The following is a 27,846-nucleotide window of genomic DNA, read 5'->3' as shown; positions in this document are numbered from 1 at the left end:
CCAAAAGACCCCTGCCCCAGGGCCCACGTTGGCCCAGCACAAGCCTTGCTGGGCCAGGAGGAAGATAGATCATTTATTCATTTCCAGGAGCCAGCCCCTCTGCTAAAAACTCCACCTACCAGCAAAATTATCACAAAGCTGAGTAAGCCCCAGAACAATCCTGATTTTATAAATGAGGAAACCGAGGGTCCACATCAAATAAATGGCAGAGCTAGAATCTGAAGACAACTCTGCCCATCTCCCCCAGCCTCTGCCCTTGACCCCAACACCTTCAGCACCTCCAGCCCACAGGGGCTAGAAGCTGGGTCAGGCCTGCCCACGGTGACTCAGTCCTGCCTCTGCAGAGCCCTGGAGACTGGCTGTTGGAATTACAAGGGACGGATGGGAGCAGAGTGGAAGTGCCCACTGCACAGCTGGGGATGTGGAGGGCACGGGAGGAAAGGGGCTTGCCCAGTTTGACAAAGGGGATGACTGAGCTGGGAAAAGGACCCGAGACTACTGGCTCCCATTCCAACACCCTTCCCTCCCTCCCATCAAAGCTCGGGAGGGCCCGAACCTTAGGCCTCAGCCAGCAGAGAACGTGCTGGCTGTGGGATCCTGGTGGGGCCCACACCGGATGTGGAACAGGGGCTGCGTCCAGCTCATGTCCGGTAGCTGCCTCCGAGGAGCTTCCTGTATCACGGGGCAGGCAGAGGAGCAGAGTTCATTATCTTCTAGGTGCCCGATAAATGATCACTCCACAAACCAGTCCACGGGGCTGAGCGGGCCTCAGACAGATGAGGGAAGGGTCCGCCCATGACATGGAGACCTCCAGAGGCTACTTTCTGTTATAGATTTATTTGATATTTGAACCGAGTCTACAAGTTCAGACCCACGTGTAACAGATTGCTTCATGGTTGTCAGAGGCTAGTGTGCGTTATTTCTGAGGATTACATCCAATGACACGACGCAGAAAACACAAATGGACGAGTGGACATAATCGTTAAGACGAGACGCTAAAACGTGCCTTAATGTCCAAGTGATCGATCTAAGGTGGGGACCCTTCTAAAGCGGGGATCCCGGTGACTGATCTAAAGTGAGCTGGCTTCCCGCCGCCAGGCGCTGAGTGGGCTGCACGTGCCAGGCGCCTGGGACAGAAACTGGAACCAGAACCTGGATAGCCCGCCCTCCCCGGCGGCAACCTCCTCACCCGTGGCCCCGCCTCCAAGTGTCCGCTGTGAAGGACCAGGTGGTGACAGGACTGACGTCAGCGGCTGAGGCCAGTAGTAGCACTGGTCAAACTCGTGAGCGTGAGGTGGGAAAACAGAGTCCGGGTGAGGGGGCTCCTCTGGGCTCCTTAACACCGCGACAAGGGATTTGGGGGGGGGGATGGAGCACCGTTCATCTGGGGATTAGCCAACCCGAGTCCCCTCCCTTCTTGGAAGCTCCGGAACATTCTCTTCGGCCAACAGTCACAGAAATGAGAGCCTGCCAAGATACATGGAGGAGAAAGAAAACAAGACACCAAAAACAAGACACAACAATCCCCGCCCCAGGCAGGGAGAGGAACTACAGACTCCTGGACCAAGGTCACAGCAGATTCGGAAGACATCCTGCAGCCTGCACCCCGGGGGGAGGAAACACAATTCAGTGTCTTGCCGCTCTCAAGGGGAACTGCTGTCCCACCCTGAGACCCCAACTCACTGGCCTTTAGTGTCCTTTGTTTTTTTTTTTTAGTTTTTTCTTTTTAATACCCAAACCATCAATTTTTAGAGTTTAAAAATTTTTTGTTTTTTGTTTTTTTTTTTACTTAAAAAAAATCTAAACTGCTGCGGCAAACCCCAGGCCTGGCCTCTCCGCCTGGTGGCCTGCTTTCCCACGGGCCGTGCCACCAGAGCCCAGCCTGGCACCTCTGGGGTGACCGTCCCACAGCTGGTTCACCCTGGACCGCTCGGCTCAAGGCTGGGTGGGCCCTAAATGGTTTTGAAACCACCAAAAAAAGGAAAAGGGAAACGCAGCCCACCCTTCCTCAGACACCCCCCATCGGAACTGAACTTTCTTGGGAATGTATAAGTTATCTGGAGGGAGGGGGTGGGAGGCGGAGAAAATAAATACCAAGAACTAAGTAGGTGTCCCTGGACCTCTGGTGTCGGCTCAGCCTCTGGGGCAGAGATGGCCTCCAGGGAGGAGGCCCTGATTGTCCAAATACTGTGCTCAGAGATGGACTACAGGTCTCTGATCTCCCCCTCAGGCGCCTGCCCCGCGGGGGGCGGGGGCGTGAGTCTTGAGGAGAAAGGGGCCAGCCCTTCAGGGGCGGTCCTGTGGCCCAGCTCCTGCCCTGCCCCCACTGAGAGGCTGGGCCGGTCGTCAGTCAGAGCCTCCTGGGCTCCTGGGCCTGAAACCTCCCCGGAGGCCCCGCTGCTGGCTGTTCTGGGCGGCCTGTGCTCAGTGCCCGTGGTGGCTCAGGCCTGCTCCTTGTCAGCCCTCCAGAGCCGCTCCTTCACCTCGGGAGGCAGAGTGTTGAATAGGTCCTCCTCCACCACCAGGCCACTGCGCTTGAGCAGAGGGCACTCGCCCAGCTCCACGGGCAGGCACTCCAGCCGGTTGCCCCGCAGCTCGATCTGGGTCAGGCTGGTCAGCTCGCCCACCCGTGAGGGCAGTGACTGCAGGACGTTGTTGCCCAGGTGCAGGGCCCGCAGCTTCCGGCACTGGAAGAGCTCCGGGGGCAGCGCCTCGATCTACAGGGAAGGAGCAGAGGGCGAAGTGAGGCAGGCGCACCTCGGACCTGGGCCTCTGGGCTTCCCTGCCCTGGGTACCAGCACCTTCTCTGATGCCCATTTCAGCTACCCCAGACCCCAGGGACCAGCACAATTTGGGCCCAAGTCTGGCTAACTTTCCCCTGTTCTTTAGGTCTCAGCTCTGCAGTCACTTCCTCCAGGAAGCCTCCCTGACCTCCTGGTAACCTATGGCACCCAACGTCCCCCGGACAGCACTGATCCCTTCCATGGTCAAACTGCTTGATCTCCTGTCGCCCCCAGACAGGGGGCTCTGAGAGGGCAGGGCTGGGTGTGCTGTGCTCCCCGCTGTCTCCCAGCGCCTAGCACCCCAGAAGCAAATCACAGTAGCCAGCTACTCCCAATCACACCCCGTCCTCCACCGCCCAGGGCTCACCAGGAGCCAGGCTGTTGGTCCTGCCTGGTTTAAGAGCAATTTATGAAAGCAGAGCAACCTGCTGAGAAAATTCCACAGCCTTAATTGTTGCTGAGAACTGGGGAGAGCTCACCAATCACTTCCCCTTCCTGGGCCTCAGTTTCCTTACCTGTCAAGTCACAGGCTGATGGTGGGTGTGGGGAACCCAGTGTTGGCCATTCAGAGCCCCCTCCTTCTGATTTTGCAAAATTTGAATAATGGGCAACACCCACATGCCACTTACTACAGGGCAGGTTCGCTCTGAGCGCTGATGCTATTAACTCACTGAACCCTCGGAACTACCTGTAAGTACTTTGTAAACACTCTTTCCATTTTACAGATGGGAAAACTGAGGCCCTGAAGGAGCCAGCCTGCCTAGAGGTTCATAGCTGGAGAGGGTGGAGCCAAGATTCGAACGTGGCTCAACAGTCTGTGCTCTTAAATGTCCACACTGTTGATGGTGCAGCCTGGGTGGGGACCTGCCGTGTCTCCTGCCACACGGGAAGAGCCCCATAAAAGCCAGCTTCCTCCCCGCCCTCCTGTGAGCAATCAGCTACAAACACGAGCTCTGACTGAGCCTATTCTCCTACAACCACCTCCTTCAGATATGGTGGGCAGGAGGGACCCTTCCAGCAGGGCAGGAGCCAAGGGACTTGGGCCCGAGCCCATGTGAGGGTGACGGGGAGCTTGCTCTGTCACCGTCCCCATTTTCCCGCTGAGAAGGCAGAGGCCATGCCATGAGGGACACTGTGACTGTTTTAAAGGGGACTCCTGACCTGGGGCTTCAACGTGGCCCACTGGTCAGGTATGGGGCAGAGGTGGCTTCCAGGTCAGCAGGGACATGAAGGTGAGAGGGCAGATGGGAAGTGGGCTCCGGCAGGACGGACGGGCCAGAGCCTCCCAGAGACCCCACTGCGCCCAACACTGGCTTCCTCTGGTGACACAGACAGTGGCCAGGGAGTGGGAGAGGCTGGACCAGCAGGTGGCAGAGCTGGGGCTCACATCGGAGCCCTCCCCCTGACACGTCCCCTCCCCGGAGCACCCCCAGCCCATCAGCGAGCTCTTTCCAGGCGCGTGGAGAGAAAAGAAGGTGCCTTCGGTGGCTCAGTGCCCCACCCAGGCCACTCCTGTCCCTCGTGAGGTGTGCTCGTGCGCTGAAGGTGTGAAGTCGTGTCCCGTCACCCCAATCCTGCCCTCTCCCACCTCCTCAGGGGCCTCAACGGCTCCCCCATCAGCACTGGCTCCCCCTCAAGTCCACCTGGTCTTTGCAAAAGAGACAACCCTCCCAGGAGCCTCTCCAGGCTTCCCAACAAACCGTTTGGAAAGACGCCGTCTCTCTCCTTGGCCCGCCGTGATCTGGCTTCTGCCGCTGCCCACCCTGGAAACTATCTGGCCAGAGCCAGCAGCGGTCACTCCTAATCCACCGGACATGCAACTGTTCTCCTTTCACCGGACTCCCCCGTGGGCTGTGTGCCCACCCACTCCTGCCTGGCCCGGCTCGTCGCCGTCAATCCCAAAGGCTCGAGCCAGACTCCCCTTCCCTCCATCCTTTCCCCCGTGACCTCATCGAGGACCCATCTTCACCCAGGAGCCTGGGGGGATGACTCCTTGGGCTTCAGGCTGACTCAACCTGGTCCCTTGGATGTCCCAATATGGGACCTACTCTCTCCTCTCTGAAAACCTGTGCCTTGTCCCACACCTGGCCTCAATGACCCTCCAGCTACCCAGGCAGCCACGTGAGAAACCTCGAGTCACGTCAGACGTCTCTCTCCCCACATCCAATCCCGCCCATGTCCTGTGGATTCCATCCCCGAAGTCTCCCCCACATCCGTCCGTCTCGCCATCCCTGGCAGCCCTTGCCAGTCCAGGCCTCGCCCCCGCCTGATGGCTGCCGACGGGCTTTCTATCCTATCCGCTCTTGACCTCTCATCTTGCCCCACCCCCAATACCCTTGAGTTGCAGCAGGAGCGAGCTCTCTAAATTCCAAGGCAGCCTAATTCCTTCGTCCTCGCTCAGTCAATGGGAATTCGGTGAACATTTTGCTCCACGTCCACGTCAGGCACTGGACGGAAGAGCCAAGGTCCTTGTTGTCAGAGGGTCGAGGGAAGGGACGTGAGACAGATTATCTGAAACCAAGTGGGAAGAACAGGACGCTCCTCAAGCCCTGGCCTCAGGGGAAAGTCCAAATTCCAGGGCTCAGCTCACGGCTCCTCCCCCTGGGCTCTCAGCTCTCTGTGGACAGAGCCTCCTAGACTCTCCCTTTCCTCTTCACCTGGCTAACTCCTTGTCCTGCAGGGCCAGATGAGATGCGCCCTCCTCCAGGAGGCCCGCCTGCCCTGGGGTAAGTCCGGGTTGAGGCCACTCCGCTGTACCCCAGCCTAGTCTCGTCCACTGTGCTAAATGCTGGTTGCCTGTCTTTCCCTGAGAGAGGTGAGCTCAGGATGGGCAGCCGCCTGTTTGTTCCTAGGTCCCCAGCTCCCTGCTCCACACTAGGAGTGCTCAAAAAACATTCCCCAAATCAATGAACCAATGAATAACCAAACAAGTGGACGCCCACTTATCGAGGTGTTCGCTAACATGAGTTCAAACCTAAGAAAACAGAGGCCGAGGGCCTGAGCCGGGCCACACTCGCCCCTGCCTGTCCACTCACACGAGGCCCATAGCCCGGGGTGGCTCACAAGGAACCGCCAGGCCCAGAGGGAGGAAGGGAGGGGGGCTCCTGCCTAAAAGGAGGAGCCTGACTAGGACTGGCCCAAGCGAACTTTTTTCCCCACAAAGGCCTCTAGCATTCCAGTGGGCGGGGACAGGACATGATTAAGCACTGTGCTGAACTGGGTGTCAGAGGGTCTCCTTCCTCGGGACAGCGACAGCGTGCCTGCCCCCAGCTCTTCCTGAGGGGTGACCTCAGCCAACAGGCATGACCTGGCAGCCATGCCTGGGGTGAGGAGCTGGGGGTGGGGACAGGTCGGGAATTGTACCCTCCACCCTCCACTGGCTGGGAAGGCCCATCAAGACCTGGTGCCCACACAGCTCCCGGGACAGAGTGGGCACCACGAGGGGTCCTTGGGATGCCCAAGGCAGCCCCGAATCCAGGGGCAATCTGGCCCCGCACTGTGCTCCGGGGGGGGGCCCCTTGGTCCCCCTCAACATGCTAAAGGAAGTGTGTGTTTGTCCTATGCTCCCCAAATGGGGCTTCTCCCCGGGAGGCCAATTTTCCTGACCAGTGGGCCTGTCCCAGGCCCTGGAGGCGGATTCTCCAGAGTGAAGCAGCCTGGGATCTGACCTTCACCCCTGTACGTTCTCACACATGCACACAGGTATAATTTGAGGGAGGGAGAAAGGATTTGTCAAAATCTCTGTGGTTTACAGGGAGAGAAGCTTAGGGAAGACGGGAGGGGTTCTGGTGGTCAGAGGTCTGGGGTGCCTGGACCCTCCAACCTGGGTGATGTTGGAGAAGGCACGTCCTTTCCTAGAACGGGACACTTCAGGGGCTGCCTGCCTCCAGGCTGCTGGAGAGAGCTCCTGCCAGGAGGACTCACAGGGTGCCGGGAGCAGGGTGCCCAGCGCAGGGTGGACACAGAGCAGGAGCTCCATAAGCCCACGGGGCGGCTTCATGCTGCTGCCGGCAACAGAGGCGCAGAGGTGCTGGCTGGACTGGCTCTCCCTCAGCATCCCAGCCCCCGGCCACGGGCTTCCATCACCCCTGGCCTCGCTGCGAGAGTGTCCACCCTGATACCACCCTCTTCACTGCAAGAGGGTTTCCACTCAGAGTAGGAACAAACCGGGAAGACTTTCTTTCCAATATCAACCTCCCTGCAGGGCCCCGGAAGGGGTGGGCAGGGCAGGGAGAGGTCCCCCCAGCAGCTGTGGCTTTGTTTCCACGGCAGAGACCAGGCCACAAGGCCACAGGACCACTTGCCCTCAACCCTCACCTGCCTGCTTCCGCGGAGGGGCCCTTGGGTGGGGGGCTTGTCCAGACAGGCAAGGGGCTGGTGCACGGGAGCCGCCAGAGGTCTCGATCGTCTCCCGGGCGTGGCCTCCCGTACCACGGGCCCACAACGGTTCGCACAATTTCCTCTCCAGAAAGGCAAGTGGTAACAAACCAGCCCCAGCTAAGCTCAACTCTGCCCTCTGCCACCCTCAAAACACAGAGGGGAAAGGGTGTGAGTGGCGCTGGGAGTCGCACCAGTCACCCACAAAGTTTCTGTCCCTGGTGGGCCCATCCTGGGCTCCAAATCTGGTCCAGGACAAGCTGAGAAAGACACTGCAAGCTCCAGGCTAAGTCCCACCTCCCACGACCGAGCTCTGAGAGAGCAGGGCAGGCCGTGGACCTCCTGCCCGTGCACATCACTGCCTTCGAGGAACCCGCCCAAGGCCACCTCGGGGACAGGCCCCGCCTGACCACACCATCCCTCCTGGCAGGTGAACTCTGCCACGTTCTGCGGCACAGATGGCCTCCCAAGCCCACAGATTCTGATTCAGCAGGTCTGGTCCGGGGCCTGGGGATCTGTATTTTCAACCAGCTCCTCCCAGGGGGTCCTGGGAACCACAGCTGAAGACTCCACACCCGGGAGCACCCCCGCCACGAGCCACTCACCCGGTTGGCCGTGACGGCCAGGTTCTGCAGGTTCTGTAGGAGGCCGATGTCAGCGGGGAGGAAGGTCAGGTTGTTGTGGCTGAGGTCCAGGTAGCGCAGCTTGCGGCAGTAGAAGAGCTGCGTGGGGATCTTCTCGATCTTGTTGCGGTTCAGGTAGAGGCGCTCGAGGTTGGTGAGGTTGCCGATCTGGATGGGGATGTAGGCGATGTGGTTGTACCACAGCTTAAGGCAGGTGAGGCGGTGCAGGTGCTGGAAGCTGATGATCTCCTCGATGGTCTTGAGGTTGTTGTCCTTGAGGTCGATCTCCTGCAGGTTGTGGAGGCTGAAGATGGAGTGCGGGATCCGCTCCAGGTCACAGCGGATCAGCTCCAGCTCCGTCAGGTTGGCCATCTTCTTGAGGCTGTTGAGGACGATGAGCTTGGTGCCCTCGTTGTTGATGGACAGCTTCTGCAGGTGCACGCCCACGTCCGTGACCACCTGTGGCAGCTTGCTCAGGTTGCTCTTGAGCCGCAACACCTTGAGCCGCTTGAGCTCGCGCAGCCCATCGATGACGATGTAGCGGTTGTTCTCCGCGCTCAGGTTGCCTGTCAGATGCAGCTCCTCCAGCGTCTTCAGGCTGTAGATCCACAGCGGGATCTCCTTGATGTCCGTGAACTTGATGTGCAGCGCCCGCAGGTTCTCGCGCAGGAAGGCCAGGGCGGGCGCCTCGATCTTGGCGGCCGTGTGGTACAGCCACAGCTCCTTGAGGCCCGTGAGCTGAGCGATGCTGGGCGGGATGGTCACGTCGGGGATCAGCTCCAGCTTCAGCACCTCCAGCTCCACCAGGTCGAACACGGTGTCGGGGATGCCGCTGAGCATGAACAGGTGCAGCTCCAGCTTGTCCTGCGCGTTCTTGGTGAGCCGCTGCCGCAGTTTGTCCAGCGTCCACTCGTTGTTGAGGTTCAGCTGCCGCAGCTTGTTCTCACTCACCTCCGACAGGAAGACGGCAAAGCGCTTGGAGTAGAGCGGGTCGTACTGGTCGATGAGGTGCAGCATGAAGGCGAAGTCGTTCTTGACATCGGGGATGTCGCTGTAGCTGCTCTCCTCGCGGATGGACTCGAACGAGTACTTCTTGAGGGAGCGCCGGAGCATCCACCAGAGGGTGTACATGCAGATGAGGCCGTAGAAGATGACCAGGCTGATGTAGAAGGATGCCAGGATCTTGAAGAGCGTGGCCAGCGGGTGGGCGCAGCGGTACGTGCGGTAGCCCGTCAGGCTCTCAATGTCCACGGTGCAGTCCACGTCGAACTTGATGTTGTGCACGTAGTAGACAGTGTAGCAGATGATGAGGACGAATTTGATCACCTTGATGATGGTCTGCCGCATGTAGAGACGGTACACGATGTCCCCCTCCTCCACGTGGGTCCGGAACTTCTTCACCTTCTCGAACAGCGCCTTGGCCTGCTCCCCCTCCTTCTTGTCCAGCACGCCCGTCTCCGAGCGGTCCACAATGCCCTGCTCGATCCGAGACTTGGTTCGCTGCAGCATGGGCACGGTGGCCTCCACGTCCTCGCTGACCGTCGACGACTTCTTGTCCATGGAGCCGTTCATCTTGCTGAAGGCTGGCTTGGGGTCGCTCTCCTCCACCACCGTCTCCGACAGGGCTCGCGTGGTCCAGGGCGAGTCGAAGCACTTGAGCAGGATGGACACAAAATGCTCCAGCTTCGAGCTGGTGCGAGGGAACTTGAACCAGAAGTTGCTGCAGGCCAGGAAGATGAGTGTGTGCAGAAGCACCAGGTAGGGGAAGTACTTGGCGAACCAGTGCAGGCGGTTCTCGTAGCACACCGCGTCCACATAGTTGTACTGGTGCCGGTCCAGGTCATACTTGATGCCTGTGGGGCCAGTGTCGGGGGTCGGCAAGATGGTGGAGTTGGGGTAGCGGGGCTCTGGGCCGGGGGCCACCCAGCCCCGGAACGAGTCGTTGCAGGAGTCCTTGGTGACCCACTTACACGGCAGGCAGATCATCTTGTCCTGGGTGACCTGCAGCGTGCCGCCAAAAACCGCGATCATCAGCATGACGATGGAGATGTAGTCGGTGAACACGTCCCACCACGGCTTCAGGATCCGGTACGCTGGCTGCGTGTCCGCAAAGTAGCGGAGCTCTGTCACCGGAATCATGGTTCAACCTGAAAGGGACCCACGGGAGGGGGTTACTACAGGGGGGCCAGTGGGTGGACCCACTGTCCAAAATTCTACCTCGAGTCTAGCTGTGAGTCACACTAGCTGGGCAACACTCATGGGCCAGCCCACGGATCGGCGTCTGTCCAGAAACCATATGTTCACCAGGTGGCTGGGAAACCACCAGAGGGAAGGCAGGCAGCCTCCCCATTCCATAGACAGGAAGGCTGAGCACTGAGATCCAGGTCACGCTGACAGACTGCGAAAGCAGCCTCACAGGGACCCCCACGTTTCAGCAGGAGTATTCCTGAATTCCTGTCTAGAGACCCCATCCTGCTAATCATCAGACCAACCAGAGGGGCTACTTGAAAACTTCCAGTTCACCAGCTGCCACGAAGCTGCGCCAGTGGTCCGAAGAGATTTATTCAAAGTGTGAGAAAAGCCAAATGCAGAAGAGGGGGCTTAGTATGAACTTTTTTTTTTTGTGGCTGTGCCACGCAGTATGTGGGATCTTAGTTCCCTGTCCAGGGATCAAACCCATGCCCCCTGCAGTGGAAGCCCAGATTCCTAAACACTGGGCTGCTGGGGAGGTCCCTAAATACCTGTGTTTTGACAAATGGGTCTGTTTCTGTTGGGAGAGGCACAAGGGTGCCCAGGTTATGGGACGGGGCCACATTATTTTGATTATTTATAATATTAATAGTGACAATAGTAAGTAACAGACACTTCATAAAACAGGGCCTCCCTGCAAACACCAGATGCTTCCCATCTCATCTTCCTCGGGCACGCTGGGACGGGTGAGGACAGGAGGAAAGCAAACCTAGACCCCTTGAGGGAATAGAGGTGCTCAACAGAGAACGTGTGCCAGGCACCGGGCTGGTCCTTACGATGGAATCCTCCTCGCGGGGTCCCTTTGACATCCAGATGCAGGTCTGTCTTTGGTCCCATTTCACAGGTGGGATGACTGAGGCTCAGGGGAGAGTCACCTGCCCAACGTCACTCTACTACTCAGGGCCAGAGCCGAGATCCAACTCAGGCCTGTCCCTCCACCTCCCCACTCAGATCCTCACCACTGCACAGCCTCGCCATCCACCTGCCCAAGGCCCCACGCAGGGCAGGGCCAAGAGATAGAGTCCAGGAGTTCAGCTTCCCTGCCCCTGCGGGGTTCCCAGAGCTCAGGTCACCGCAAGGCCAGCAGACACCACCACCACCTGCCCTGAGCCGGCGGCTCCAGCCCCGGGGTCAGCCCTCCTGGTGAGGCCGGGACTCACAGGCCAGGGTGAGAGCCGGCCCCACAGGAAGGCCCGGGCCCTCTAATGACCAGCTGGCCCCTCACACCACCCACACTCCTGGGCAAGCAGCTGTCCAGGGGAGGGCCTGCTGAATCACACAGCCGGCCCCCAGCTGAAAGACACCCCGACACTCCCCCCTCCCTTCCTGGCCACATCCAGGCAGGCGCCCAAAGACTGGGGGCCGGAAGGTAGGAGGGGCCAGGACGGAGGGCCCAAGAATGTGCAACAGCCTGCCCCTGGAGAGTCCAGGACGAGACTGCCAGGGCAGGATGCCAGACGCTGGGGGTGGGGGCAGCTGATGACCAGGCAGGATGTGGTTACCACCTCACTGTTTCGGGGGAGTGGGTGTGTCACGTACTGGAGAACACTCAGCCTCTCCCGGTGAGGAGCTGTCTCCGGGCCCCTGCTGTCCTGGGGCTTTGCTTATGTCGCCTTCCTAACTCCTTCTGGGTCTGAGGTGGGAACTGTCCACAGCTCCGTCACAGGTGAGGGACCTTGAGGCTCCAAGAGGTAGGAGACAGTCCCATCCACCGAGCGTGTCTGGCTCCTCCCGACCCCCGGCCCCCAAACACCTGTCTCGAAGCACGCTCTAAGCTCTCCGTTCAGCCCCTGGCCCGTTCCTCTATGGGTAATAAATGTGACCAATAAAACGCCCCTGCCCCAGGGGGCTCTCGGGCCAGTGTGAGCATGTGGGGAGGGGTGGGAGGGACAGAGGAGTGTCCAAATAACTAGACTCGAGTCAGGGCAGGGGGCAGCCATGGCTATGGCAGGAGAGATGGATGCCACCTCCCTGCTGAGAAGGTCTTCGTGCAGGGGACGGTCCTGTGCTGGCCCCCGAGGCTGCTGGTGCCTCCTCAGCCCAGGCCGGCGCCCGTTCCACTGTGCCGAGGAGGCCTCAGAGGTTCAGAGGGGCAGAGCCAGGGGCCCAGGTCACACAGCTTAGAAGGGCAGGCCCGGCCTCGTGTGGGGGACCTGTCTGGGAGGGGTCACCCTTTAGCTGCACCGTGTTTCTGCCTCACCTCTGCCACCAACTCACTGTGGGGCTCTGGACAAGTCACTGCCCCTCTCTGATGGCGTTTTCGGGGCAATCTGGAAAGAAGTTGCAGGTGCCAAAGCCCAGGCTTTAGTCCCCAGGGTGCCAGGGACCGCGCCTTCCCCACGACTGGCCCCAAGAGGAGACGGCCAGGTGGTCGGGGCAGCCCCTCTGGAGTGGAGGTGACAGGGGGTAGCCAGCAGCCGAAAGCATGTGACCTGTGTGCAGGCCAAGGCTCTGCTGCTGCCTTGGCCTCGGGCAGGGTCCTCCCTGGCTCTCAGCCTCAGGTTCTTCACAAATGTCAGGGGCAGATTCCCCGCAGGGCTGCCCGGAAGAGCCCAGGGGGCTCCATGCGTCTAAAGCACTTAGGACAGAGTAGGGCAGCAGGCAGTCTGCATTGGTGTCGTCAATCTTCAACCTTTCCTCCAGATGCTGCTGGAGGACAAGGGTCTACCGCACACAGCAGGTGCTCAATAAAGGTATCAAGAGAGCGCCTGAGGAGGGATGGGGAAGAAGTGGGGCGGGGAAGGGCGGGGCCTGGGTGGTGGGTGGGGCCACAGCTTCAGATGGTCGGGGCAAGGGAGGAAGCTGAGGCAGCTTTGGGTCCCCTCCCAGTTCCTGCCCACCCCTGAGGGCCCTGGGGGGAACAGCTCCTTCTGAGAATGACGGCCCAGCCCAGAATCCTCAGGAGCCCAAGAGGTGCACACTGTTTTGGCACCCTTTCTTTTTTTCTCACAACAGTTTTATTGTGGTAAAATACACAAAATATAAAATTTACAATCTTAACCATTTTTAGTGTTTTAACCATAACAGTTCAGTGGCATTAAGTACATTCACCTTGTTGCGCAACCATCACCAACCATCCATCTCCAGAATTCTTTTCACCTTGCAAAATTGAAACTCTGTCCCCAGTGAACACGACTCCCCATTCCCACCTCCCCAGCCCCTGGCAGCCACCATTTTCCTTTCTATCTCTATGAATTTGACTACTCTAGGTACCTCATACAAGTAGAATTATACAATATTTGTCTTTTTGTTACTGGCTTCTCTCACTGAATATAATGTCCTCAAGGTTCATCTATGTCTTAGCAGGTGCCAGAATTTCCTTCCTTTTCTAGGCTGAATAATATTCCTCATGCCCATTTTATAGATATGGAAACTGAGGCTTGGGGAGAGAAGTCACGTGCCCAACTTCACACTGCCTGTCAGGGATTAGAGGCCACCTTCAAACCCAGTTCTGGGGTGGAGCGCTGACAAGTAGCACTTCCAGGAAGCCACTCAGATGGAGCAGAGCCCAGCTGACAGCTGCCCCAGGGCACACCTGGGGGTGGTCAGGAAAGCACCATAAGGGAAAAGGGGCCTGTTTTCCTAGTTACGGAGAGTTCCCTTTTCAGGAAGTTTCCTGTAGGCAGTGCATTCATCCCTTCCCTGCACTGAGGCCTCCGGTCCTCCGCAGCCAGGACTGCCCCTAGCAGAGGTGTGCAACAGCTTCTCTCCTGGGGCCTCCGTTTCCCCGTCAGGAAGGGAACAGAGACTCTGTCATGGATGTGCCCACATTTTGTATAAGGTGGTCAAGGTACCAAGGGGCACGTGATCCAGGCCTCCACCCACCCTGACACCTCCCTTCCCACTGGCACCACTACAGACACTCCCTGGTCCTGGCAGTACCTGCCTACAGCCAGCAGGGAGGGAGAGGCGCCTCCAGCAGCCAAGACTTGGTTCCCCGTCCATAAAATGCACGTGGTAACAGATGCCCTGCCAAGCTCTCAGGACTATCAGGAAGTCACAAGAGTGAGGTTTCCCCGACAGCCTGTGGTGGGGATCTCAGGCAGGTGGAGAGCAAGGAAGAACGGTGATAGGAGCTTGGAGGGAGAGGGCCAGCCGGGCCAGCCTGGGCTCTGCCACTCAGCAATGTTGTGACGCTGGGCAGATGACTTCACCTCTCTAAGCCTTAGTTCCCCCATCTGTGGAATGAGGCTAAGACAGATGCAGACCTGGCCCCCGACAGCAATCCTGACTTCAACAGGCAGTCGATGGGCAGATGAAAAGAGCGCAGAACCTGAGCACGAAGGAAGGAAACGGAAGGAGAAAAAGCACCCAAGACGCCTGCCCTGACACCTGGCAAAGGGGCAGAGTTAGGTGGGGCCAGGCACAAAGGAGGCGGGCAGAAAGCAGATCCTGGTCGCTTAAAGAAGCCTCTAGAATACAACAGGGCCTTTTCAGCAGAATAAAGGAGCTCTGTATGTAATGCCATTTTGGAAAAAAGCGAGAGCCAGAATAATAAATAAATACAATCCCATGCTGATAAACCCTGACCAACTTGGGGAACGGCTCCCTCTTAGAGTGGGAATAGGAGGCAGGATGAAAGGAAACTGGAATTTTTTACCAGCATGCCTTACCTCTGTGATTGAAAAGTAGTACAGAATTTAAAATAAATACAGTCTAGAAGAAAAGAAAGAAAAAAATAAGCTCTCAGGTGGAGAGTTCAGGTGTTCTTTTGTGGCTCTCAGAGGGCAATCTCGGGAGGGTGATGGGGAGTCGGGTCAGATCAGATCTCTGCCCCAAGAGATGGAGAATTTGCAGAGGATCCTGAATAGAGGGCAAAGATTAAAGGGTTGAAATCGAGGTGGCTGAGAAAGACAAAAAGGCCCCATGCCCTGCTGTCCTCTGAGCTCCAGTCCAGCTAATCCTCCTTCTTCCAGAACAGATGCATTGTTTAAAGCTACAGACTGTGCCCTCCTGGAGGTCAGGGCTTGACACCCACCAGTGAGGTGGGGTTCACCCTGGCTGTACCAGGTAAAGCTCATGGGCAAGAGACCACCAAGGGGTGGGGATGGGGGTAGACTGGGAGCCCTACAGGATGGGGACCACTCCAGATTCATCCCAGTCTCTGTGCAGAGCCCGGAATACCGAAGGTAGAGTAAAGGTTTGCTGAACTGGGCTGAGCCAGGAGGGAGAGGAAGTAGGAGGGAGGTTGGCAATTGTCAGGGAAAGACTCTAGGACAAAGGTTTAGTCATAGGAACGTTCATCACGGTGTTATTTATACCCCAGGAAAATTGGAAACAATCTAGATGCCTGTTACTGGGTGATTGGTAAATACCTATTAAATGATCAGATGATGGAATACTATGAAATAATGAAAACATGTTCGAGCAAAACACTTGATGACATGACAAAATACGTTAAATGCAAAAAGTAGGTAACAAAACTGTGATAGAGTAAGAAGCCTCCTGCAATAACTTAGACGTATATTTGAAAAATATTGGCGGTGAGATCAGCCTGCTGTTTATAATCTTTTTTCACCCCAAACGTACCTCTATTTTCTGTTATAAGCATATGTTACTCAGGTAATTAAGAAAAAAGATTTTAAAAATCAAGATTCCAAAGGATCAAGAATAGCTAAAACAATTCGGAAGAATAACGTGGGAGGAGACTTACTATAAAGCTCTAGGAATTCAGCCAGCGTGGTGCTGATATAGGGATGGATGGATGGACCAGAGGATTGGAAGAGCGAGCCTAGAAACAGACCCCAAAATTTCTGGAAACTTAGACATGACAGTGTCTATGCAGGTTCGGGGGGAAAAATGGGTGTCCAGGAAAGGAGCTGGCTTAGTTACTCACATGAGAAAAGCATAGCTCCATCTACCTCCTTACAGGAAAATAAATTCCAATGAGTTAAAGACCTAAAGTAAAACTTGAAAGTGTTTAAAGAAAAATCTAAGAGACCATCTCGATGGCTTTAAGACAGGGAAGGATTTCTTATCACAAAGAATAAAAATCCTTACAGGCAGAGATTGATCTACTGATCACATTAAAGTTAAAATGCCTGCACATCAAAGGACATAATAATAAACAAATGAAAAGAACCCACAGACCTGGAGGAGATATTTGCAATAGGTATAACTACCAAAGAACAAATATACAACTGTTACAAATATATCAAAAAGACAATCCAACAGGCAAAAAATGGCAAAACGTACGGCTAGACAATTTATGGGAGAAAAATACAAAAGGAAATGCATGGATGAAACAATTCTTAATCTCATCACTAATAGGGGAATGCAAATTAAGACAGTCACATGCCATTTCGCTCCCTTGCGATTGGCAACAATGTTGAATTCTTAAATGAGGAGATAGAATGTATGTACGCATCCTCCAACGGAGCAATTTCGCTCCCAGGTAAAGATCTGAGAGTCACTTTACACATACGCATGAAGCCACAGACAAGAATGATCACTCCGGAGCTGTTTTTAATAGCGAAAAATCAACAACCTAGATGTCCATCAACAGGAGAAAGTATAAATTGCTCTAAGCATCCGGTGAAATGCTAAAGCAGTAAAGTTAGTAAACTTTAGCTACACGTACCAACATGGACAGACCCCAAAACAATGCTGAACCCCAAAACAAGCTATAGAATAATACATACCTTATATAAGGTGTTCTGTAATGTACATATCCAAGTGTAGTGAAGGTATAAACACATGCACGGGGGCTTCCCTGGTGGCGCAGTGGTTAAGAATCCGCCTGCCAATGCAGGGGACACGGGTTCGAGCTTCGGTCCGGGAAGATCCCATATGTCACGGAGCAACTAAGCCCATGTGCCACAACTACTGAGCCTGCGTTCCAGAGCCTGCGAGCCACAACTACTGAGCCTGTGTGTCACAACTACTGAAGCCCTCGCGCCTAGAGCCCGTGCTCTGCAACCAGAGAAGCCACCGCAATGAGAAGCCCCTGCTCACCGCAACTAGAGAAAGCCCGTGCACAGCAACGAGGACCCAACACAGCCAAAAATAAATAAACACATGCATGGAGAGCCCCAAAACCAAGATGCTAATTTCATCTAGAGAGGGAAGAAAATGGGATTGGGGAAGAGGCTTATATTGTGCCTGAGATGATTTGAGACAGGGAGAGAGAGAAGGGGTATGTGTGTGTGTCTGTGTGTGTGTGTGTGTGTGTGTGTGTGTGTGTGTGTGTCTGAAGCAATTATTGCCAAACATGAAAGTCGAACAAAGCTGAGCCCTGGGAACAAAGATATCTGCTCTAGTTTTATAACGTTCGTGTGTGCTTAAACCATATCCTACAAAGTTTACCGGAACAAAAGCATCTGTTTCTACTCCTGGCTGCTCCTCTCTCTGGTCCTCACACCTGCTGGGCTCAGCTGGGGGCAGCCTCTACTAGATGATCGCCAGGGCAGCAGATTCAGGTCCTCCTTCCAACTGGCCTGCTCCTGGCTGGCGCAGAGGCACCTGCGGCCTTTGAGGACACTGAAGGATGCAGCATCACCCGTGCCCAGTCCTGCCCTGCCCCAGGGAGATGCAGAAGTGTGTAGGATGCAGCTAGACCCTTCCCACTGTCCAGCACACGCAGGTGCAGAGAAGCGGGACCAGGTTCCTGCAGCAGAACTAGGGCAACCCAGAGAGCCCCTCTCCTCCCCATGGTGGCAGGCAGATCTCGGGGAGTGTGAAGACCAATAGCTTCAGAGCTGGGGAGACATGGGTTCAAATCCAGCTCAAGCATGAAATAATTCCATGACTCCAGGCAAATTATTTAGCCCAAGCCTCCGTTTTTGCAACTTTAAAGTAAGAACAGTGCTACCCACCTCACGGATCTGTATACAGTGACCCAAAAGATGTCCAAGGGATATTAAGTAATAATAAAATAAAAGATGTTGACCAGCATATGATATGATATATCATGCATGATAAAACAATATAAAATGGCACAAAACAACAAATACTTCATGACTCCAGTATGTGGTACTTAAATTTGCTACTTTTGTGAGAAGAAAAAAATACTTGGGAAAAAAACAAAGACCTCCCTCACCGAGTCGTTTCTAAATATTGTAAGAGTTTACAAGAAGTACCTGCCATCTATCATGTAAGGAAAAGGTTAGCTTGCCCCTGCCTGCCCTACCCAGGTAACACACACACTTCGACAGGGCGCAGGGAAGCAACACCTCAGGGTGGGTGAGCTCAGACCCCGGGATGAATGACTTTCCTTCTCTAAGCCACAGTTTCTTCACCTGTAAAATGAGAATATTGCAGTACCTCAGAGGCTTACTGTGAGAATTAAAAATAACAGAATGCACATATTATGGGACAACCCCAGGCCTGGCACAGAGGAAGGCGCACCATACTTATGCCAACCCACATGCCACTGCAGAAACCCACCCAGAATTTAGTGGGAGAAGACACCCAGGAGAGCACTGAGCCACAAGCACAAATACCTCCAAGCATCCCCAAGGCCCCCAGGACCTCCCAGGACTCAGAGACCACACTCAATGGCCTTGAACTTCTGGAGCCCAGGCTCAGGACCCCAGGACAGGACAGAGACAGAGAGCTGGTGAGCAGTTCGCAGAATCACCCCTTAGGTGTCCAGCCTGGTCCACATTGGTGATTTCCTCCTGGAGCTTCTCACAGATGGGGAAAGAAGTCAAAGAAATGACACGCTGCCCCCTTGGGCGACCACCCAAGCATGCTCCACCCCCATGCTGGCCTGCAGAGATTTGGCTTTCACACCTGAGCCGCGGCAGGCAGGCTAGGCTGTGGGTAAACAGGGCACAGAGAGCCTTTTGTTATAGCCCAAATAGAGAGGCTGGGAAAACTTCCCAGGCGGGAGGGAGGGGAGGCAGGAGGCTTGCACCCCTCACCCCTCCTCTCGCCCCTCCTCCTACCTTGGGGAGGCTGTCCCTCCAAGGCTCTCCCAGGGAAGGGGGAAGGGCCACACCCAAGAGGCTGGAGGAAGACACTGGGTCACAGGTCTTGTCCTGGGAGTGCTCTGGGCCTGTGAATCTGCTCCTCGGTCAGCACCCTGGGGCCTCTTCTGCTCCCAGAGCAGGAAGGGAGGAGAGGGCCCACTCTGGTGCACACGGCCCGCACCCGCCCCAGCACGGGCACTGCCCTGGAGGTCCCCACACCCAGCCAGGGAGCGTGCGGGCTTGGGGCACCACCTGGCTCCGTGCACCCTGCGTAGAAGGGCACACCCTCACTTTCTGGGGAAAGAAGAGGGGAGACGCCCAGGGTGGGAGGGGGGAGGGAACAAGTTTCCGTTCCAAACTCGTCTCCATGTGGGCTGGGCCTCCCAAACAGGTTGGTCCTCATGCTTCTCATGCAAACTTGCAAGGGTACAGGCGGCCTGGGGGCGGGGGAAGGGTGACAGGTGAAGGACACCCACCTGGGGCTTCTGGCAATGGCTCCCTGAGCCAAGCACTCACAGGCAACAGGCCAGGCCTGAGGCTCAGGCCATCCCCTCACCCCACCAGGCTGACGTGTTACTGACATGAGCTCTGGGTCACTGACGTGGACTACATGCCAGCACTGAGCCTGGTACTTCCTGGGCCTCGGCCCCCAATTTCCAGAAACACAGGTACGGCGGCTCCCCACTTCACCAGCATGTGACCTTGGGAAAGTCACTTCCCTCCCAGGGCTCTGGTTTCCTCATCCATGAAGTGGCCACTGAGTCTATTCCTGGTAGGGCGGTGGTGAGGAATGAATGAGGCGGTCCATAGAAAGCTTTTGGCTCAGGGCCTGCCACGCAGTAAGCCTCTGTAACGTCAGCTGCTGTTACCATCATGGGACGTTTTATCAGTCCCTTTAGGGGTATGAAATCTGAGGCCCAGAGAGGTTAACTGACCTGCCCAAGGCCACACAGCTAGAAGAAGATGGTGTGGAAGATCACCCAGGTCTGCCTTTCCATTGTGCCCACCTGTCTCAAAGGCCAGCAGGTCTCCTGGACCTACCTGGGCACCCAGAGGACCCTGGAAATGCTTCCTGGGACAAGACCCCCATTTCCGGAGGGGTACATGGAATCAAGGTCTCTGCAGGGAACTCTAGCAGGCCATACTCAGGAAACTTTGGTGGGGGAGCCCAGCTCTGGGTTTGAGCCCGGAAGCCAGGTGCTGGGTCTGGGCCCATGGCGGGCAGAAGGGCCTTGAAGACAGGCCTTGATCTGCTTTGAACACCAGCGCCGCTTTCCTGGACAGCGCACGAAAAGTGGGCAGGAGCGCCCACAGGAGGCCACAGACTCATCTGCTGAGATCCAAGGGGATTGGGACCAAGAGGGCCTGGCCGAGGGTAAGCCATCTGTCGCCTGGCTCTCTGGGCTGTTGGGGGGCTGCCCCCAGGGATCCTGACCCAGGCCACCAGCCGGGAGATGTGACAGAAGGATTCCTATGCCGCCCCACCCGGTCAGCACGTTTGCCAACAGGTCAACTCTGCCGGGGGATGAGGTTGGCAGTGGCGTCTCTGAGGGTGCCTAGGTGCCATGTGAGAGCCATGGAATTTTACAGCCACTTTTACTCCAGTGGAACACGGCTCCCGGCATGAGGCTGTATCGCAATGTCTATTTAATTTTGAGGTTTTACGTCCTCAAGAGACAGTTAAACAAAGAACTTTTTACGAGATGTGAGATGCAGTAGAAACGCATCGGGAAAGCGCACAGGGAGATGTTTGTGGCTGGGTGTAAAAGCTGTTCCAGAAACCTCATCTGCTCGCACATACACACTGAAATCCAGGGCCTGAGGGAGCCCAGCCCCGCTTCTACACCAAGGGCGACCCTTCTGGTGGCAGCTGGTGGGGACCGGCACCAAAAGAGTCGTGCTGGTCAGTGTTGGCCAGCACAGTCGGAAGACCCCCAGCCTCACGACGGCCTGCGGAGTGTCTTCAAAGTGCAGGTTCCTAGGCCCACCCCCCAACTTGGACTCTGCAGGGCTGCGGTGATGGGTCCAGGGGAACCAGCATTTTGAACAAGCTCTCGGGAGACTCTGAAGCACCCCGAAGCCCGAGAACCTAGAGAAAGACACAAACGGAAGGTGGGGTAGAAAGAGCACAGGCTTCCAAGGCAAACAGACCCGGGTTCACATCCCGGCTCTGCCACCTGAACTGTACGGCTTTGGGCGGGAGCCCTCGTGCCTCGAGCCCTGGTCTCCTCGCCTGTAAAAGTGACACAGGAGACGGTGGCGGGTAAGATGGCAAACTTCACAGTGACCGGCGCGCCGCCTGGGCTTGGACCGCGGCCACCGTGGACGTGAAGGCTCTGCTGCTGGAAGGAGGGCGAGCAGAGCATCGTCCACCGAGAGGCCAGCTCCCGGGCTCCCACAGGAAGCGGCCCGAAGTGGCCTGTGCCAGAAGGAAAATGACTCCAGGAAAGACTGGGAGAAAGAAACAGGGGAGAGGGAGAGGGTCCTGACGGAGAGCTGAACACCGCCGGCCAAGGGACGCGTCTCTGCACAGACCTCACCCCCAGGGTGGTCCCTGCCGAGCCAGGCTGCCAGGCCGGGGGTTCCTCCTGCCGAAACCCGGCCTGAGGTGTCTACGCCCCAGCAGTGCATCTCTAGACCCAGGTCCCAGGGAAGCCCCCCCACCCCGCCCCCAACCCCGTCGCCTCACCTGTCCACCCTCAAGGCTAAAACCTGAGAGGAGCGTCCAGGGGGACCAAGATCGGGCTGTCCACAAGGACAGTCAGGTGAAAGGACTCAGGGCCAGGCTCAGGCCAACACAACACAGCAGCCCCTGCCTCAGGCAGACAGAGGAGGACCAAAACCTGGAGGCTAAAACCTGTCAGGCTGGCCCATGCCATTCCTCCCTGGCACAGAGGAGGAATTCTGACCTCAGATAAGTAGGACCTGCTGCTTCCTGCTCATCACTGGCCAGAGACCTCGGCTCAGTCTTCCCTTCTTGTGGGGGGAGGTAAGAGTTCCTCAAAACCAACAGGAAACTCCTACAGGGCAGGGCTGGGGTTTGCTGACCTTGTCCCAGTAAACAGGATAGTCAACAAAATCACACATCAGGTACTTCCCACCTCCCTCTTCTGACGGGACTCACCCACAGCTCTACCCTCGCCTGGGAAAGAGGTCCAGGGCGGACCATTAAATGAAACGAGAGCAAGGTGCAAACCAGCAGCTCTAACAGGACTTGGTTTTAGGAAAATAAGCAAATGGTAAAAATACATGTGGGAGAACCTACCCCTCCTCACTCAAATCTCTGGAGATAGAGATCAAGGGAGACTCTCACTTTCTACATGACATTAAAATCAAGACATTATAGGGACTTCCCTGGTGGTGCCGTGGTTAAGAATCCACCTGCCAATGCAGGGGACACGGGTTTGATCCCTGGTCTGGGAAGATCCCACATGCCGCGGAGCAACTAAGCCCGTGCACCACAACTACTGAGCCTGCGCTCTAGAGCCCGCAAGCCACAACTACTGAGCCCACGCACCACAACTGCTGAAGCCCGTGCGCCTAGAGGCCATGCTCCACAACAAGAGAAGCCACCGCAATGAGAAGCCCCCACACTGCAACGAAGAGTAGCCCCCGCTCGCCACAACTAGAGAAAGCCCACACGCAGCAACGAAGACCCAACGCAGCCGCCAAAAAAAAAAAAGCCTAGATGGGAGAGGTGGAGGCAGGGAGCCCTCAGACACAGAACAAAGGACCCCAGCCCAGGATTCCAGGACCTGGCTCAGGTCCCACATCCCTACCTTCTTCCCGATGAGTTTGGGCAAGTTGCTTCCTCCCTCTGAGCCCCAGTTTCCACGTCTGTAAACGGGGGATCAAGGCCACTCCCTGAGTTTCCGCAAATGACCAAAGAGATCACTGATAAGGTTTGTTTTACAAATTATTAAGCAGCTTATACATACACCTGCTATGATTAGGGAACACGTTCTAAGACACCCTGTGCTACCTTCCTTATATCAACATATTTAATCTTCAAAATACCCTAAAGGGAGGCAAGGTGCTAATATTATCCTCTTTCCATAGATGAGGAAACTGAGGCTCAGAGAGGTACAGTGACTGGCCCACAATCACTTGTCGAGCATGTGACAGCTGGGACTCAAACCCAGGTATGACTACAAAGTCTGGGTCCTAACCAGTGCACGCTCCTGCCTTTGGAAACTGTTTTCCAAAGCTCAGGACGAGGAACCCCCATGCCCAAAGACGTCCACATGATCAGATAAGTGTGGGGAAACATGACTTGCTAGCTCCCTCTCAGAGACTCGTCATGCTCTCAGTGAGCTCTGAGACATCCTTCAAGGCTCTGAGAAGTCCTGCAGCACAGACTACGACAAGATATTGTTCCTGGAATCACCTGACCACTGTGACCAAAGAAACTGGTGTTCCACAGAACACACCTCAGGAAACGTGGTCACGAGACAGCACGAACCACCACCCAGTGACAAAAGCCAGGGGTTCACCATACAAGTTCACGCCAGCCTGAGTATGGCAGCACATACTACTCAGCTGGCCACTGAGTCAGAAGAAGGAGGAAGAATTCTGTTTCCTGGCATCTCTGCCCTAGAAGCCCAGGCCTTCCAGAGAGAAGAACAAAGGGCTGCAGGGACAGAGACACCACCCTTTGCCCTCCAGGCACCTGCTCGGCTGGCCTGGGGGGTGGGGGCCCAGTCCTTACCCTGCGGAAGGCTCTGCTATCTGCGAGTTGGCTGTCCGTGCTGAGGCTGGCCCACGTCTGTCTGGGCAGGGTCCTGGCATTCCTTTTGCTCCATGGAAGCTGCCTCCCTACAAGGAAGCAAGAGCTACAGTCAGCAGGGACGTGTGTGACTATCAGCGCTACCTGCTGTACTGCCGACAGTTTCGGAGCCCCTGCTCGGTGCAGGGCCTGGGCTGGGCTCTGGGGTGATGACAGAGAATCAGATAGTCTGCGGGGGATATGCCAAGGCAACAATTACAACTGGCTCTTGAGAGCCCGGGGCTCTGCTGGGGGGAGCCCGGGCCCTATGGGGACATGGAAGAAGCACTAGACCTTGACTAGTAGGGTCAGTGAAGGCTCCCCAGAGAGGGTGTTGCCTGGGCTGACTGCTGGGGAAGAGTGGGAGGTGGAGAGAGAGCATTCCAGGGAGAAGGACCAGCACGTTTGCCTGGAGGGGAGAGAACACGACATCTAGAGCCTGCTGAGAGTTCTGGCTGGATCTAGGACTGGAGGCGGGAAGTGGCGAGAGGTGAGCTACAGAAGGGTGAGCTGGATCCAGGCAGAGACACACCCTCAACCCAGACACATGAGTTCGACTCAAACACAAAACCCAACCATTGGGCTTCCCTGGTGGCGCAGTGGTTGAGAGTCCGCCTGCTGATGCAGGGGACACGGGTTCGTGCCCCAGTCCGGGAAGATCCCACATGCTGCGGAGCGGCTGGGCCCGTGAGCCATGGCCGCTGAGCCTGCGCGTCCGGAGTATGTGCTCCGCAATGGGAGAGGCCACAACAGTGAGAGGCCTGCGTACCGCAAAAAAGAAAAACAAAAAAACCAAAAACCCAACCATCATCTATAGTCAAGAACTGTTTAGTGAGCATCTACTACATGCCAGGCACTCTGCTCAGAACTGTTCACAGGAGGGAACAAGACAAGTTAGGAGGGCGTGGAGAAAAGTGTGGTCAGGCTACAGCAGGGTAGGGGGAGTATTTAAGCCAGCCAGGCGCTGGGAGTGTGACCCAGCCATCAAGGAAGGCCAAAGGACAAGGAGGAGTTAGCAGGAAGGGGGGTGAGGAGGCGTGGTTACACAGACAAAGGGATCGTGGAGCCTTTCAGCTGTTTACACCACTGAACATTTATCACACCTACTCAATGCTAGGCACTGTGCTAGGAGGAAAGAAGCAGGAGATAGTCTCCAGCCTCACAGGGAGAGACAGTAACCTGGCAATCCCACACAGAGTGATGGCAGCTAGACAGCGAAGCACCTGCGTCTGTAAAGGCACAGAAGCCATGGGAGCCAGCCTCTACCCCAACCCCTCCCCTCCTCGGCAAAGAGAGGGATACCCACGGGGGCTGGGAAAGCCAGTCACTTGTCCATGACAGAGGCAGGCCCAGAACTCAGGCCTCTGGACTCACTGGCACTGATTCTTCTAACCCTTCCTCTTCCAGGAAACACACGCTGACCACCCCCTACACATTCACCCACAGCTGATGCCTCTTTCCTCTGGGTTGCCTCTGTAATATTTCTAGTATTATGCTGGCCACTGTATCAACGTATTCCTGTCTGCCTTTCCTCCCAGACTGTAGCCAGGGACTGTGTTCTCGTAGCACCATTCCTGGCCCAGACCAGGCACTTACCAAAGGATGGTTGAATGAATGAATAAATGAATGAATGAATGAGTCAAGGGATGGAGAGATGGTGTGCTGGGCTCCAGGGCCCCACATCCAACCCACCTGACTCCCCGTGAAAGCCTGTGAAAACCCAGAATCACCTCCACTCTCAGGAGAGTCAGGAACCAGGCCGATCCCTTCACTCCAACTCCTGCAGGCGAGGTCCAGGCCAAGCCAGCTCCCTGAGTTCTGACCTACTGGGGCAATCCTCAGGAGCTTCCACTATCCAGAAAGGCCATTCGAAGTTTGCAGAGGAAACAGCTTCCTAGCGGATGTGCCCAAGGGATGGAGTATTTGGTTGAGTTCCAGGGGGAAGTCACAAATATTTCTTGGGCTCCTGTGCTGTGCCTCACAGCCCCCGGAAGGCAGAGGGGCATTAGAGCTAACCCCAAAGAATCTCTAAAACTGGGAAGACAGGGAGGCAGGGGCCAGTCATTCATGCCCCAGCACCTCTCCAAAAGCCAGTCCTCCAGCATTGTCATCTGTCCTTGCCTCCCCTCCTGAGCCAGAGGAAAACTTGACCTTCACGAAGGCAATGCCAGTGTGACTGAGCCGTCGGCACTGCCCAGTCCCTCTGAACAAAGCTCTCACTCCCCCATCCCCTCCACAGGAGGGATCACCAACATCAGACCTCCTCCTCCTGCCTCCAGTCTGTCTGTCTGCTCAAAGGGCAGGATACAGTTCATCAGGGGTAAAAGGTACTCCTAATGGAAAAGGTGGGAGAGGCCCCTGGGAGCCTTTCAGCTCCCCCAAATCCTTCCTCCACAATTTAGGCCCAAATTCCCTTTCCCGCACCAAGCTCTCTCCCTCCTCATCCTCACACCTCATCCTCAAAAGGCTTCCGGGGGTGGGGCAGCAGAAGAGCCCTCCGGGGAGCATGGTCACCAAGGGGCGGCCCCACCCTTCCAGCCAAGTCCCCACCAGGAGGAGGTTGCCAGCCACCCCCCAACCATCTCTCCTCCTTTCCAAAAAAGGCAGCACATGCATCAGCTAAGAACCAGCCCAATCTTGGTTCAGTCCAGTCCAGACCAGGGGAAAGAAGCAGTCAACAAAAGGAGCAGAATCATCATGAACCTCAAGAACCAGCGGCTATGCTGCTTCAGCTGGTCAGCCAACTTTGCTGGGTCTCCAGCCCAGACCTCATCAGACCTGGCTCTCAGGCCCATCTGGATGCACAGGACACCGACAGGGTCCGGAGCCTCAGACCCTGGACTGGGCTTCCCAGCAACCCCAGCCCAGCCAGGCCCCACAAGCATAGCCAGGGATCTGCCCCCAAGTCAGGGCACAGTTCCAGCCCAGTCAAGAGGAGGGAGGGGTGTAAGGGAAGAGGAGGGGGCCAGGAACCCAGGAGAAGAGCGCAAGGGGAACCTTTGAAAACAGAAAAAAAAAAAACCTGCCAAGGAGAAAGCCCAGAGGTGGAACCTCTAGTAAGGGGGGCGTGTGTGTGTGGAGGGGTGAGGATCTGGGGGAACCCAGGAGATGACAAGGGGACCTGGGGAGCCGAGGCGGAAACTCCCGGTTATGTAGAGCGCAGGGAGGCACTGGGGTGCCTGGGAGGGGGCTCGCGCGCCGCGGCACCAGAGAGAGGCGGGGGGGGGGGCCCGGTGACCCGGGGGATGGGGAACCCGGAGGTAGGCCGAACTGAGCTGCCGCGGGAGGCCCCCAGGGAGCCGGCCCTGGCGGGCAGAGCCCAAGCTACCCAGGGTGCCCGGGGCCAGCCAACTAGCCGGGGACGTACAGGAGTGTATTTCGAGAGATGACAGCTCGCACCCCCTTCCCCACCCCACCCACTCACCTGGGCCAGCCGCGCGCGGCCGCCCAGCCGGCAGCCCCGAGCCCCTGCCGCTCTGTCCCGCCGCCAGCCGCTGCGCCCCTCCGGCGCCTCCTTTTGTTTGTCCCTCACTGCACCACTCAGCCTCCTCCGCCCCGGAAGTGACGTCACCTTCGGGCGCGAACGGGGCCACCAGGGCGTTGCCATCTTTTTGAGGGGAGCTCTCTTCACGCCTGCACCCTCTCCCTGCAGGCACCATGTTGCTTTGGGGCGGAAGTAGCGGAGCCCGGGCTCGGCCCTCTTAAAACGACAGGGACGGCTGTAACCTTCGGCGCCTGGGGACGAAGGGTGAAGCGGCCGAGGCAGGGGTGAGTAGCTGGTGCCGGAGCGTTGCTGCCCCGGGGTCAGGTGCCGAGGCGGGAGGGCCTGGAAACCGGTTACAAGGTCGATTGTGCCAGACTACTCGTTGCGTTTGGTGCTTCTGATATAGCGGAGTGGCTACGCTGAAAGGTTGACCCAGCCGGGAGCTGTTGCGCGTGCTACTCGCCGACCCTCACTCGGACGCTGGGACCCGCCAGGCTGGTCCTCTCTGCACCCCCATCCCCCGCCCCACCCCCACCCCCGCGATCGTACGGTACCGGTACCGGTGGGGAGAGGGAGCCCAAGGCGACTGGGAGAATTCTGGGCAGAGCCGGGGCTGGAACCGGGTGCCGGACTCCAGCTCGACAGCTCTAGG

The 27,846-nt window shown here is 56.8% G+C and overlaps 2 protein-coding genes across 3 annotated transcripts in view; one reads left to right on the top strand and one right to left on the bottom strand.

The window, feature by feature from the left end:
- Positions 1-1,778: 1,778 nt before the first annotated feature.
- Positions 1,779-27,230, bottom strand: LRRC8A (leucine rich repeat containing 8 VRAC subunit A). Its single transcript, XM_065879007.1, has 4 exons — positions 27,135-27,230; positions 23,654-23,760; positions 7,766-9,930; positions 1,779-2,717 (listed from the first exon to the last, which is right to left on the bottom strand). The coding sequence occupies exons 3-4, from the start codon at positions 9,920-9,922 to the stop codon at positions 2,442-2,444; spliced, it is 2,433 nt and encodes an 810-aa protein (XP_065735079.1). The 5' UTR covers positions 9,923-9,930; positions 23,654-23,760; positions 27,135-27,230; the 3' UTR covers positions 1,779-2,441.
- Positions 27,231-27,443: 213 nt separating this feature from the next.
- The window catches only part of KYAT1 (kynurenine aminotransferase 1), a 32,876-nt gene continuing 32,473 nt past the window's right edge, over positions 27,444-27,846 (top strand). Inside the window, exon 1 of one of the 2 annotated variants that reach the window (XM_065879765.1) lies at positions 27,444-27,478. The gene's annotated coding sequence lies outside the window, so the exon portion shown is untranslated. The remainder of the gene's footprint in view (positions 27,479-27,846) is intronic. The other variant, XM_065879766.1, reaches the window with a different exon arrangement.

Source organism: Phocoena phocoena, chromosome 6 (genome assembly GCF_963924675.1).
Source record: "Phocoena phocoena chromosome 6, mPhoPho1.1, whole genome shotgun sequence".
Classification (NCBI taxonomy): domain Eukaryota; kingdom Metazoa; phylum Chordata; class Mammalia; order Artiodactyla; family Phocoenidae; genus Phocoena; species Phocoena phocoena.
The sequence above is the reverse complement of the archived record's forward strand: the minus strand, read 5'-3'. Positions and strand labels throughout refer to the sequence as shown.

Bases quoted from the DNA above. Each gene is read 5' to 3' on its own strand.
- LRRC8A (XM_065879007.1), bottom strand. From the start codon at position 9,922: ATGATTCCGGTGACAGAGCTCCGCTACTTTGCGGACACGCAGCCAGCG. The intron at 2,718-7,765 runs GTGAGTGGCTCG...CCTTCCCTGTAG, and splicing joins TGGCCGTCACGGCCAACCGG to ATCGAGGCGCTGCCCCCGGA.